At 28.0% G+C, this 15,843-nt stretch overlaps 1 protein-coding gene across 1 annotated transcript; it reads left to right on the forward strand.

The window, feature by feature from the left end:
- Positions 1-644: 644 nt before the first annotated feature.
- On the forward strand, positions 645-2,176 carry LOC126550676 (uncharacterized). The gene has a single exon (XM_050202648.1). It carries the CDS (start codon positions 687-689, stop codon positions 2,169-2,171), a length of 1,485 nt encoding a protein of 494 aa, XP_050058605.1. The 5' UTR covers positions 645-686; the 3' UTR covers positions 2,172-2,176.
- Positions 2,177-15,843: the final 13,667 nt, after the last annotated feature.

Here is a 15,843-nt window from a genome sequence, read left to right on the forward strand (position 1 = left end):
ATTGTTATTAAGAGTAGCTATTTTATAACACTGCTATAGCCGTCGCTGCTAGTGTTATTAATTATTATTAGGGTTCGGATTTAAAGGCAATATAATCAATAAAAATTTTTTTATTTCTACGTTTTATACCACAAACTTAACAATTAATAAATGTTTTATAAAAGTATATGGTAGGTAATTACTAAAATACTACCTTATGGCTTATTGTGGGCTTAAATATATAGCTAATGGTACCTCCTCTTTAACAAACTTTTATTTGACAAAACTCTGTGTTATAACAAAATTTACATGCATAGGTACTTAATAATATAATTTAAATGTATTTTTTTTTTAAATTTATTTACTAATATTATATATTATTCTTTATACGCATGTAGTACACTGTTATGATAACAGATTATTATCATTATTATTATTATTAGAGGTTATGTTAATATTTTATATTTTGTATACACACACACAGATACACAAAACACGTTAAATGTTAATATATTAGATTATTAAGTTGACAAGTTGTTCATCATGAGTTTGTAATGTTATTAATATATTATAATGATGTAATTATTAATAAGTGTAATAAAATAGTTTTAAATATGATTCATTACATCTTGATTAAAACATGGCGCAGTCGGTTATGAACCAAATAAAGGATTGATTGGATAATTATAGATACAGTACCAATAAAGATGTCGTTGGAATTCAACAGACCGGGAGGTTTGTGCCTTGAAGGTAATATATCTGAGAATTTTAAAATATTTAAACAAGAAGTACTAATATACTTCAAAGCTACGGAGACGAATAAGAAAGACATGGATGTGCAAGTGGCTCGATTATTGAATTTACTGGGTCACGATGGACTAAAACTGTATAATACAATCAAAAAAGAAGAACAAGAAACAGTTGATACCATATTACAGTCATTGGAACTATATTGTATTCCAAAGGCGAATGAAATTATTGAGCATTTTAACTTTTTCAATCGTAAGCAGAATGAAGGTGAACAGTTTGATATCTGGTACACTGATTTGAAGAAGTTAATAAAAGGATGCAACTTTGGTGAAGCAGAAAACAAAATACTAAGAACTCAAATAGTTTTGGGTATTTTTGATAAAGAAACTCAAACAAGGTTGTTGAGGGATGATGTAGCGTTAGATAAAGTGGTAACATATTGTCAATCGATTGAACGGGCTGAAAGCAACCGGCGAACATTATCTTCGACCAAAGATGTGGACAAAGTTGTGCATGGAGTTGGATTCAAATCAAAATGGAGAGCCAAAGACATGGAAAAAATAAACAACCTAAATCAAAATCAATGGAAAGGTAACACTGCGAATGATCGTCAAATGGAGACAACTGAAGAAAAAGGTAATATTAGTATTAATATTAATTGTAATAGATGTGGTCTAAAACATGTTTATAGAGATTGTCCAGCGTATGGTAAATGTTGTAGAAATTGTAGTGGTTATCATCATTTTGCAAAAATGTGCAAAAAGAAAAAACAAGTTGATGAAAAAAATAAATTTAAAAAAGCGCAAGAAATTAGAATTGATAGTATAGAGGAGGAGGAGAGTGTATTTTCAATACAATCCATTTGTACAGTCTATTCAATTCAAAATGAATGGTGTAAAGTGTTTCAAGTAAATGGAAAAAATGTGAATTTTAAACTAGACAGTGGTGCTGAAGTAAATACATTATCAGAAAAAGATTGTGAGAAATTGAATTTAATGAAAGAAATCAGAAAATCAAACATAGTGTTAGAAGTGTACGGAGGTTTTAAAATGAAACCTATCGGAGTAGTGAAAGCAATATTGACATTAGGTGATCAGAATATTGAAACAGAGTTTGTTGTAATAAATAAGATATATGATAGTAAATCAATAATAGGATTACCGGTGCTAAAAAAATTTGAATTATTAAAAAATATCAATGTAATTGATAAGGATAGTAATGGATTAGATATAAATAATTTTATTGAAATGAATAGGGATGTCTTTGAAGGTGTAGGTTGTTTTCCTGATATTTGCAAGCTTACAATGAAAGAAGGAGTGACACCAAAGGCAAGTATAGCAAGAAGAGTGCCAATTAAAATTAAAGATAAACTGAAACTGAAATTGGATGAATTAGTGAAAAAAGAGATAATGCACCAACAGATGAACCAAGTGAGTGGGTGAATAATTTAGTGATAGTACAAAAACCAGACTTGTCATTAAGAATTTGTTTAGATCCACAAGAATTGAATAAGGGTTTAATTAGAGACCAATTTTTAGTAACAACACTAGAAGAAATCACTCCAAAATTAATAGGAAAAAAGTATTATAGCGTTCTTGACCTAAAAGATGGATACTATCATATAAAATTAGATAAGAAGTCAAGTAAATATTGTACATTTAGCACACCATTTGGAAATTATAGATTTTTGAGACTAGCATTTGGGTTGAGTGTAGCGCCGGAGTTATTTATGAAACAAAATCAAAAGTATTTTGGAGATATTGAAGGTGTGATTATTTATTTTGATGATATACTAATTGCAGCAGAGTCAATACACCAACATAAATTGATTATGAATAAGGTCATTGAGAGAGCTAGACAATATAATATTAGGTTTAATTTAGCAAAATTACAATATAGTCAAAAAGAAGTAAAATTTATGGGCTTGAAATTTAATGAGAAAGGTATGAGTCCTGATGAAGAGAGAATAAAAGTTATAAAGCAATTACAAATTCCACGTAATAAAAAAGAATTGCAACAAATTTTAGGAGTTGTAAACTTTTTAAGGCAATTTTTACCTAATTTGTCAGAAATAATTGGGCCAATGAGGGAATTATTAAAGAAAGAAGCATTGTGGAATTGGACAGAAGTGCACACAAATTCATTAGAGAAAGTAAAGAGTTTGATTAGTGAAAAATCCCTGTTAGTACATTTTGATGCCAAACAACCGGTACAAATACAGTGTGACGCTTCAAAGAATGCTATTGCCTGTTGTTTACTACAAGCGAATAAGCCTGTATGGTTTGCATCCAGATCTTTGACTGAAACTGAGAAATTGTATGCAATAATCGAAAAAGAGCTTTTAGCAGTGACATTTGCAGTAAGAAAATTTCATTATTATATTTATGGACACAATGAGGTAAAGATTTATACGGATCATCAACCATTGGTGTCAATAGTGAGAAAAAGTTTAGATAAAATTGAAAACAATAGATTAAAAAGATTAAAATTAAAGTTAATAAATTTTAGATTTACATTGGAATATTTACCTGGTAAATATATGTATATAGCTGACTTATTAACAAGAAATATAATTCATAAAGATGAGAATGATGATGAATCGTTAAGAGATCTGATACATACAGTAAAAGTCACAGAATTAAAGTATAGCACAGATAAACTTATTGAATTAAAATTAGAAACAAATAAAGATGAAATATTGAGTAGAGTAAAAGAATATTATTTATATGGGTGGCCAAATAAGTTGAAAGAAGAAAGTGAGATGAATCATTTTTTTAAAATAAGGTCAGATTTAACAGTAGAAGATGAGTTAGTATATTTTGAGAATAGAGTAATCATACCAACAACTTTAAGATGTAGTATATTGAAACAGTTACATGGCAGTCATCAGGGAGTATCTAAGACAAAAGAATTAGCGAAGCAACATGTGTATTGGCCAGGTATTGCATCTAATATTACTAATTTAGTTCTGGCATGTACTATTTGTAACAAGTACACTAGAAGTAATAGTAAGAATGAGCTACTGAACCATGAGATTCCTGATGTACCATTTGATAAAATTGGAGTAGATATAGCTAGTTATGGTGGAAAGGATTATTTAATTATAGTGGATTATTTTTCTAGATGGGTAGAGGTAAGTAAATTAAAGTGGAAAACAGCAACTGAGCTAACAAAAAAGTAAAAAAATATTTTCAAGGTTTGGCATCCCTAGTGTCTTAATAGCAGATAATATGCCGTTCAATTTTTCCAGTTTAGATTATTTGCAAAACAGTGGGGATTTGTAATTAATAATACAAGTCCGAATTACCCAGTCAGTAATGGGCTAGCAGAAAAGTATGTAGGTTTGATAAAGAACATGATTAGAAAGTGTAGTGAAACTAATGGTGAAATAGAAGATTTTTTACTAAACTACAGAAACACCCCGTTAGTAAATATTGGTATGTCACCTGCAGAGCTGTTACAAAAGAGGAGGTTGAGAACAAATTACCTATTAAGGACGTACAAGCTAAAAATATGAATATAAATGTAAGAGAAAAATGATTGAAAACCAGAAAAATCAAAAAAAATATTTTGATAAAAAAGGGACAGTAAAAGAAACAACGTTTGAAGAAAAAGAAAAGGTTTGGCTACAAGATAAATTTAAAAAAACATGGAGTGAGGCAACAATTATGAAAAAGCTAAAATGGCCCAGATGTTACTTAGTTAAAGATTTAAAGGGAAGAGAATTAAGAAGAAATATAATATTTCTTAGGAAAAGGAAACAATAAGCTTAGAGTTTGAGGAGGAAGAAGATAAAGAAATGACAGATGTAGTGATGACAAACAATCATAATGTAAGTGATACTGATAAAATAAGAAGGTCAGAGAGAACTAGTAAAAAACCAGATAGGTTAATATATTATACAAAATAATGAGGGTTAAATATTTAAATAAGTTAAAGTTATGTTTTATATATAATATATTGTATTATTATTATAAGAAATAAAATAAGGTTCTATAAAGTGTATTATGATATATATAAAAAAGAATTTATTGTAATGTTTATAAATATTGTATTAGTTGAGTAACACTTATAATTTATATGATTATTTATTGATGTATGTTATTTGTTATTGTTATAAATCTTATTAAACTAAAAAGGAGGATGTTATGATAACAGATTATTATCATTATTATTATTATTAGAGGTTATGTTAATATTTTATATTTTGTACACACACACACACAGATACACAAAACACGTTAAATGTTAATATATTAGATTATTAAGTTGACAAGTTGTTCATCATGAGTTTGTAATGTTATTAATATATTATAATGATGTAATTATTAATAAGTGTAATAAAATAGTTTTAAATATGATTCATTACATCTTGATTAAAACAGTACACTAAAAATAAGTTTTATAAATTAAAAGAATATTTCTTTTTAATAACATTTTTATTTCACAATTTTTTTTTGTTCAATAGAAGTACCACTTTATTTAAGTAAAAAAGTGCAATTTGGATTTAATCTAAAACTCACTTATCTACTGTATGTTACTGATAAAACATTTTTGATTTAATGTTATTATTTCTTGTAACTTCTAATGCATAATTCATTTAAATTTAATTCTAAATGAATTGAAAATGGTAACAACAATTTTCTTGGTTTTTAGGACATAATGTTACGTATAAAGAAAATTTCTTCAAGTACTAGTAAAAGTACTAAGCTAAGAATAAAAAAAAAAGCTCAACTTGAAGCAAGTGTTTTATTAGAAGAAGCATTTTCTAAACAAAAATCTTGTTAGTGAGCGGGATTATAATTACGTAACCATATATCATCGGAACGTAGATACGGTTATTGTCGTATAAATAATACGACGATAACATCAACACTCCACGGTATCAGAATCCCGAGATGATAAAAAAATACGACCGTCACGATACACAATCCAATTCCTATCATCAGTTTTTTTTCAATTTTATTCCACATTCCAAGTTTTGTTTTGTTATTCACGTAATTTTTTATATTTTATATTGTGTATTTTTTTTATATATAATATGTGCTCAAGTTCGCAATGCGTCGAATGTTGAGCTCATTACTATAAGTGTTTGTTTGCTATTAGTATAGCGCCATTTGTCATTGTTAAATATATTATACTGTACTGTGTATTCTGGTGGTGGCTCCAACAGAGTCATTTAAATATTTAATAAAAACGTACCGATCAGTGATTTACAGTCAAAAACACAGCGTGTAAGTTTTTTGATTTCAATTATCTACCTACCTACTTGTGTTCGTGCACAACCTTGTGTGCGCCAACTTATGGACGTGATCATCGAGCATTCGCGGACATATCAGCTTCCGGCCACGACGCGTAAGTCCGCCAGCACCGGTGGTGTGTGAGAGGCCGCCTAGGTCGACCAGAGCATCACGGATTCAGGTACAAGTGTCAACGTTGCCTGCCTTAGTAATTAAGTTAGTTCATAAGTTGTGCTGGTATTGGGGTCAAACCAGCTTGTTCCGTCCTCTCGCCGTCCTGTGTCTTATAAACTGTTTCCCATTAATTCGTCTGTGTATGTTGGTATTCTTGTGTGTCGGTTGCAACTCATCTCAACCATCATTCCTGAGGATGGCAATGACGAGAGTGAAGTTGCCTATCCCGAGCGCCTAACGTGTTGGTGAAGTTGCCTAACCACGTCCCCTCACTAGTCTTATACAAATATAAAACAAAATATATTAATCTAATAATATTATAATAAAACGATTACTATATTATTAACAACCTCAATACAGTTTAGCGTAACCGCCCAGCGAGGCAACAAATCTAATAATAATAATAATTCTCAACTAAATAATTTTATATCAATATTTGAAACACAAAATAAAAGTTTTAATAATATTCCTGCAGTAGTTTACAAAAATGATAATATTGTTGAAAAAGACACTGAACAAGAAATTATTTCGAAAAATAACTTAAGTGATGATGATCTGTATGATATGATAGAATCAAATATAAAAGTAACTTTTCAAGATTTAATTGCTGGTTGGGCACTTAAAAATTGTATACCTCATTTAATTTTGAATGAATTGTTAAAAATATTAAAATCAAATGGCCATCCAGATATGTGTTTGGACTCACGGGCATTATTAAAAACCCCTCCTCTCACAGTATCAAGAAATATTTCTGGTGGCCAATATATTCATTTTAGCTTAACATCTGAGATTGTCCGTTTACTTATTGACACCCAATTATCAAATAAAATTCCAAATACTCTACAATTGATGGTAGGGATAGATGGTTTGCCTATATCCCGTAGTACTCAAAGTGAAATTTGGCCAATTTTAGGATATTTTTCTAATATACCAGGTAAACAAGTTTTTGCTATTGGAGCTTTCCACGGACAATCAAAACCAAAAGATTGTAATGATTTTTTACATGATTTTGTTGAAGAAATAATACCATTAATAAATGTTGGAATAGTGTACAATAACAAACATGTGAAAATTGTATTACATGGCATTATATGTGATGCTCCGGCCAAGTCGTTCGTCTTAAATACATTAGGTCATACTGGAAAAGTAAGCTGTTCTAAGTGTACCATTGAAGGAATTTGGCTAAGTAAAGCATGTTTCCCTATAATTGATGCCCCACTTAGAACTGATGAAAGTTTTAGAAAATATGAAGATTCAAGATATCACAATGGACCTACAATTTTAGTCAATATACCTAAGTTTTCAATAGTTGAGTCTTTTATTATTGATTACATGCATTTAATTTGTGAAGGAGTTGTACTAAAAATTGTGAATTTATGGATAACTGGTGTTAATAAAAATCCAACAAAATTACCCGATAATTTAATACAGGTTGTTAATAAAAGACTTAATTGTTTAGCCACATACATACCACTTGAATTTCAACGCAAACAAACAGAAAATTCTAGAATACATCCTTTTTCTCAAGCGTCACGTTGGAAAGCAACTGAGTCACGGCAATTTTTACTGTATACTTCTGTAATATGCATTAAAGGAGTAGTTTCAGATGACATATATAATCATTTTATAGTACTATGCGTGGCGATGAGGATTTTACTTTCGCCTTCAATGCACAAAACTTTTAATGAATATGCTAATCAACTTTTAAGATATTTTGTATCAACATTTCGAACTTTATATGGCATCCAACATATGACGTACAATATTCACGGTCTTATTCACCTAGCTAAGGAAGCCTTAAAGTATGATGAGTTAGATCAGTGCTCAGCATTTCCTTTCGAAAGTTTTATGCAACCACTTAAAAAGGATATTAGATCTCCTGTTAAACCACTACAGCAATTAGCTAGGAGATATATGGAAAGAAGAAATTTTTATGATAAAATTGCTTTAACCAAACATGATAATTCTGATGAAAACCAATTGAATGGTGATATACAATTATTAGGAAAACCCATGTTTAAAAATGGAGGTCCTTTAACTTCAACAACTAAATATCCACAATATAAACGAGTAAAAACAAACAATTTTACAATAGGAATAAATATGCAAGACTGTTGTGTTCAAATGGACAATAAAGATATAGTTATTATTGAATCTATTGCTACTTCCATATTTAGTGATTCCGAAGTAGTTATTGTTGGAAGAAAGTATAAAACATTATGTAACATTTTTGATTCACCATGTGAATCTAAATTTTTAGATATGTATTCTGTTTCAAACTTAGAGATGTTAAACGTTTGGCCGTTATCTAAAATAGAAAAAAAAATGATTTGTTTTAGATCAAACCTATCTCACTCTCAAAATACCGATATAGTGATGCCGCTTATACATCATACATAGGGATTTATTTTGTATATATATGGCTATGTAAATTTTGTATGCAAATAACTACCTAATTATATTTAATTATACTATCATGTAAATATTGGTAAAAAATTAATAACTATGTGAAAAAAATTATATATTTATACTATATATTAATATTATGTCTATTTATTTACTATTATTATAATAATTGTAAGTTTAAATCAGTTATATTATGCTATTTAAATTTAAATACATTAATATAATATAATAATATGTTTATGATATTTTTATTCTAGCATTAAATTGTATTACCATGCCTTGGTCAGCAGTAATTTTTACGGGGACCACTGAAAACGCTCAGCATGTACCAGCCAGTTGGTTTATCAAAAAAAATGAAAACAATGAAGGACATTGTTGGTGGCCTTATAACAAACATGATAATCCACCTGAAATATCAATTAATTTTTCTTCTTCTCAAATTAATAAAATGATTATTCAAGAAAGTGTTCCCAATGATTATGATGGGTCTTATTGGCCAGCCAAATGCATATCAACATTTGGCAAGTATTTTAGTTATATTATTATACCTATACCATTATGATTAAAATAAATATTGTATAATAATGTGTATAGTCATTAGTCGGGTGTATGGTAGATAATATACTTATTTCCTGCAATATGCATATATATTTGGATATAATAATGTATATGTTTATGTTTCTCATTCATATCCATATAGTTAGATATCTAACTCCAATAAAGTAAAGTAGCATTTAACATTATTTTAATTTTATTATTATACAATTTTAGATTCTGATGGGAGCAATGTTTTGTTCTATTTTTGACCAACTTCTTGTTATTTGTTTTACTAATGTTACTTTAAACCATTTGAATATATATTTTGTTTTCACTCTAGATAATATTATAATGGCCCGTAACGTAGCAAAAGCATTATCTGGTTCTGATTGTGAAACAAAAAATAATAATTGTGATAATGATGAAGAAATAAATACATGCAAAAGAAAAAAAAAGAAAAATTCAAAATACCAACAAGAATCCGAGGATGAGATTATTTCCACTTCAGAAACTAAATTAAAATTATATAAAAATAATCACATGAGTAAAGCTCAAAAGAAACTAAAAAAAAAACACGAAGTTGTTATGGATAATTTATTGAACATTGTGTCCAATGAACATTTACCACTCCATCCATTTGAACAAAAAAATAATTCTGCAAATAATAGCTTGATTCTTGATGTTGCTATTTCAAAAAAAAAAAAAAAAAACCGCTTTAGCGATAAATTCTATTGAAGCTACAACTATAACTAATAAGACATCATTAGTAAATAATTCAAATACAGTATTAAACAGTGAAGGTATATTTATATTATATCAATAACTCTTATTTACCTATATATAACCACAAAACAAAATTATATTTCAGATGATTCTAACAGCATCACTGGCACAACAACTGAAATTTCATCTAATGCATCTATAATCAATGTGGATAACGACAGTATTATAAAAAGAGTGTTAACTGAAAACAATTCTACTGATATTGAAAAAACTAGCACAATGACAGGTATACAAACTTCAAATTAAAAATGTTTTATAATTTATATAATAGAAACTACATATATAATCAGACATTAAATTGTGTGTTTTAGACAATTCTTGCAGCATTAATAGTACAGCTGATACTTTATTACTTTCTTCATGTAATACACTCACAACATTTTTAAATAATGATGATCATTTGAGAAATGTATCAACCAAAAATAATTCTTCTTTGAAGAAAAACAGTTTGGAGATAGGTATACAATTGCAATCTTACAGTTATAATAGAGAACCTAGGCTATAAGAATAATATTTTTATATTAATATATAGTCCTTTTATTATTTATAGGTGAATGCACTAATAATGATCTTGCAGAAGTATTTAATAACAGTGAATTATTTTTTGTTTTAAATGATGACAAAATATCAATGCAACCCATATCGAACTGTAGTACTAATGCACCAATTAATGGTATAAACTTATATATACTTAAAACTCGATAATATTATATTATCATTAATTTGTTTACATTATACTGTGTATCCTCAAAAACTGGGTAAACTTTATAACTCAATTACCTACATTACTCAGTACACCATACATATTTTTGAATTCTGTTTTCGGGAAATGAAACTAAACTAACAGATCATCAATATCCCGCAGACAGAATTCTAAAATATGTATGGTGTACTGAGTAATGTAGGTAATTGAGTTATAAAGTTAACCCAGTTTTCAAGGACATACGGCATTTTATAAGCAAATCTTTTGAACTACATAATTATTTACGTTCTAAATGTTATTAATGTAATGTATTTAACAGAAAGTTATATTGGAATTGATGACCATAATAATACAGCAAATATTTTGGACAATGATATTGCATGTATTATTGAAAATGCAATAAAAAAGCAACTAAGCCTATTCTTACCCAAGTGACAATCCTGCAAAAAACTTTGGATAAGGTATCTATAATTATTATGATTTTATACATATTGTTTTATATATTTTTGATTTTTGTACTTAAAATAAATGTTTAAAGTGTGTATTAGACATTAGTAGTGTACACATTTTTCTGCCTTGTATAGGTGATTGCCAATCAACAAATAACTGACCAAAAAATAAGTTTATTATGTGCTAGCAATAAGAAAATGAGGCCGATATCATGTCCAATACAAAAGTTGCCATCTTCATTAGAAGGCATTTTTCCATTGCAGAATAATGTACAAATAGCAATATTAAAAAGTTTTTTGGATTCCGACAAAAATTCTGAAATGGATATTGTAAGAAATTAATTTAATATTAGATAATAATTATGTATTTGTTATTTATATGTTTTGTATCTTGTTGTAGATAAATTATTTAAGGCATCAAATTATGATAAAAAATCCAAATGTGGAAAAAGTGACGAGTTGCAGGGCCACAGTTTCATGCTTAGAAGCACTCATCAGCAAACAATTGACTATGCAATATACATTTAAAGGAAAAGGCAGGAGGCTAAATTTCCATGATACTCCATTTTACTATTTAACTAAACGTTAGTTATTATAATGATACATTTTATAACATTCAATATTATTATTTCTTCCTTATTATCAATCTACAAAAAATACATTAATCAAAATATCAAATATACATTTTATTTCAGAAGCTACATCAGGGTTTCGCACTACAGATGAAGAGGAAATAAAGTTTGAATGCACCGTGGAAAACTTTGTAAAACACGCCAAGAGGGATGTTGAAAAGGAAAAAGCAAAAATAAATAACGAAGAAAATGCTAATAATAATTAATATGATTTTCAACAATTTTTTTTTTCAAATTAAACAATACCTTTTTATCTTAATAATAATTTTTTTTTTTTTAATACAGATTTTATTATATTTGAAGATATGAATTTCTGATTTAGGTCTCAAACCCATACTCAAACATATTTTATAAAACAGAATTTAACCTTCAAAACATCTTATTTTATTAATTTAAATTAAATTAGTTAGAAATTCAGGAACAAATTTGGGAACATATTTATTTACTATAGATACTTATTATAATATTGTTTTTCAATACTTATAACTTTTTTCCTTTTATTTTTAATTTAGTCGTATAAATAAGAACTATATTAGGTATAAATGAAGTCAATTAAATAATTGTAAAATTAACTAAAAATACAGATTTTACCAACTTTGATAATAATAATTAAAAAAAAAAAAAACCAAAGATGTAAATAATTAAACAATTTTTTAATAATTCAAAATCTAATCTTCTTTCTTTTTATGAAGCAAACATATTAATTATTACTTCAGAATCAATATACCTCTTTGAAAATTCATCAGCACTAAATCATTTAGTCTTGTCTCAACTGTAGAGTTCCTTAAATACGGCTTTATTCTTTTTAAAGTAGAAAAACTTCTTTCGACTGTTGCAGCTAGTTGATACTGGTAATAAAAATAGAAATTTTAAAAAAATATTTATATTTGGAAACAATTCTTCTGGACACTAAAGTATTGTATCCAAGGAACTTTTTGGAATACAATTTTTTTTATTGGACCATTTTTGATTACAAAATTCAAATCCATTATCAAGTAATTTGTAATTTTCTGTAATCAAATCTTCATAAAAAGTTATTGCTGGTTTTAAGTCATTTCAACAAAAAAAAAAAAAATTAATAGTGAATATAGAGAATACTAGCTACAATCATGGTAGAATGTACACAGGCGCGGATACAAGGGGGGGATATGGGGGCTGAAGCCCCCCCTTAGACTAGCCTATAGATAAGTAATTCACCAGAGCACTTTCCTGGAACGTGCCATTTAAGAGTTTAGGACGGTCCTGCAATGTTAATATTCAGTATTCAAAATTGCCATGGGACCAGTGGAGGCACTAGTCCGTCACCATATAGGAACGGTCCTGGACCATTTTGATCAGTTTTGGCACTTTTCTGATACCAAAATTGCTACCCGGGATATGTATAATTGAGCATGAAAGAAGCCGAAGTGCCGTTTATAGAATAATATTAATAATAATGATACACTGTGTGTATATCAAATATTGACATATTTTTCATCAGAAATATTTTAAACTCAATGAATTGCATTGCATATTTATAGAAAGACTATTTAAAATTTAATACTGAAATTTACCATTAATACTAAACAAAAACTACATAATAATATAATATAAGTTAAAACGAATTATTATTTTTACTTCTTATTTCCTGTCGATTCATTGCAAAGAGCAGTCGTCGTGTTTTTCTATATGACTAGTAAGTAATACTTTTGCCATTACTAAAATTGATAGACTTGTTTACTATAATTATTTACTAAAATGTCAAAAAAAATCACTGATGATGATGTCTTAAATATTTTAAATGAGTTTATGGACGATAGTGGTTCTGAAAAAGATGATGACAAATCAGATGGAGAGGATAGTGTATTCGATGACGATAATGATGATGTTGATAGTGAACCCTCATTGACTGAGCTTCAGCCGATGGATTTTAATCTAGTGGAAATCATTCAAAATAATTATAATGTATTACGTGAAGATGAGGATGTATTAGCTCTTCCTTTAAATGAAAATATTAATTCAAGTGAACGAGAGAACGATATTCAAAGTGATGATGAGGTTTTAAATAGTAGTACTTGGGGATTTGACGATTTGGACGAAGAAACTGAAATTGGTATAACTGAACCGTCACGAAATACCACTCCGGTCTCTCACAATGTACAAGCTCAAAAGGGGAGAGTAAATAGACAAGTAGATTTTACTCAACTGCCATGGTATAAAAATAATACGTTACCCAAACCTCACAAATTTACATCAACATCTAGTATGTCCAACAATATAAATTTTCAGTCAACTGAATTTGATATTTTTAATTTTTTTTTTCCAATTCAAATGATCAAATTAATAAAAAAAGAAACAAATAGATATGCATTTACGTGTATCAGATCACTTCGAAGAAAAAATGCTTTAAAAATCTAATTGTATTTGGCAAAAATGGAACCCGTAAAAATATCTGATAATATGCATTTTTTCAATCATTTTACACATGTGTATAATCCCAAAACCTCATCTTAAAGATTTTTGGTCAAAAAATCCATTTATACATAGTTCTTTTGCATCAAAAATAATGTCAAGAGATAGATTTTTGTCAATTTTTCGATGTTACATTTAAATAACAATTCTAATTATGTCTCGAGAGGAAATAATAATTATGACCCTTATTCAAAATACGTCCTTATGTTGATTATATAAATAAAAAAATGAGTGAAACTTATCAAACAGGCAATTCAAAAATTTAACAATAGATGAAGGAGTTTGTCCATTTAGAGGTCGAGTTCATTTCAAAGTATACATGAAAAATAAACCTAACAAATACGGAATGAAATTATATATTTTATCTGATCCTTTGAACGGCTATACATTAAAATTTGAAATTTACTCCGGTAAAAATGATACAGATAATTCAATTACTGCATTATTTGATAGACTTTTATCTGAATATTATTATAAAGGCCATACAGTTTATATGGATAGATTCTACACCAGTCCGACAGTTTTAAAATCATTATGGGAAAAAAATACTAATGCCGTTGGAACTGTTATGTCAAATCGTCGAGGATTGACTAAAGAAATTATAAAAGAAAAATTAAAAAAAGGAGAAATGACATTTGCTAGACAAGGACCACTAATTTGCATAAAATGGAAGGATACACGAGATGTATTAATGTTATCAACTGTTCATAATGCTGATATGACACCCGTAACAGTAAGGTCTAAAATAGGTCCTATTGAAAAGTTTAAACCATTAGCGATTGTCGATTATAATTTGAATAAAACCGGTGTTGATCACGGTGATCAAATGGTTTCTTATTATCCTTTTCAAAGAAAAACATTGAAATGGTGGAAAAAAATGTTTTTCCATTTGTTTATGATAGCTGTTGTAAATAGTTTTGTATTAAAAAAAAAAAACTCATCAAAAAACTACTATACGAAATTTTATTATAAATTTGGGTCAACAATTGTCGGAAAAAGCAGGAAAGCATACAAATAACGAAAGAGTTAATCCCATAGAAAGTTCAGTTCAAATAGACTAGTCGGTCGTCATTTTATTACAAGAATTCCATCTACACCTTCAAAGAAGAACCCTAGGAGAGTTTGTAAAGTGTGCGCCTATAAAGGGAAATATATGAATGGTATACGAGGAAGAAAAGAAACTCCTTACTGTTGTAAAATATGTGATGTACCATTATGTGTTGATCAATGTTTTGAAACTTATCATACAAAACAAAAGTATGGGTTGTAATTATTATATTTAATTTTTATTTGTAATAATATTGATTTTTTTTAGTTATTTAGCACTTTATTATGCTGGTCGACTTTTTTTTTTTATGTTAAAAACAGTACATTTTGATAAAATAATTATATGAATAGAATAATTTACTATTGTGTGTTGTATATTTAATTATATTAAATAATACCTGTTTTGTTAATAGGTTTTTTGTTTTTCAAAATCGGTTAATACTAACGAAGTAATAAGTATTTGAAAAAAGTTAAAAAGGCCGTAGCCATTTTCCTCCAAAAACGAAATACCGTTTTCCTCCACTGTCCATTTTCCTCCAAAAAAATTTTTTTTGATCATTTTCCTCCAATAAATAAAATAATAAAATCGTTATTCTTATCAGAATATTAAATTAAAAAAAAAAAATAACAAATCAAATATTTAAATTTTAAAGTATAATGTGTAATATTATAATAATACACCGTACGCGCTG

This window comes from Aphis gossypii, chromosome 3 (genome assembly GCF_020184175.1).
Source record: "Aphis gossypii isolate Hap1 chromosome 3, ASM2018417v2, whole genome shotgun sequence".
In the NCBI taxonomy this organism is placed as follows: Eukaryota; Metazoa; Arthropoda; class Insecta; order Hemiptera; family Aphididae; genus Aphis; species Aphis gossypii.

Excerpts from the sequence above, each read along its gene's own strand:
- LOC126550676 (XM_050202648.1), top strand. The coding sequence starts at position 687 with ATGTCGTTGGAATTCAACAGACCGGGAGGTTTGTGCCTTGAAGGTAAT.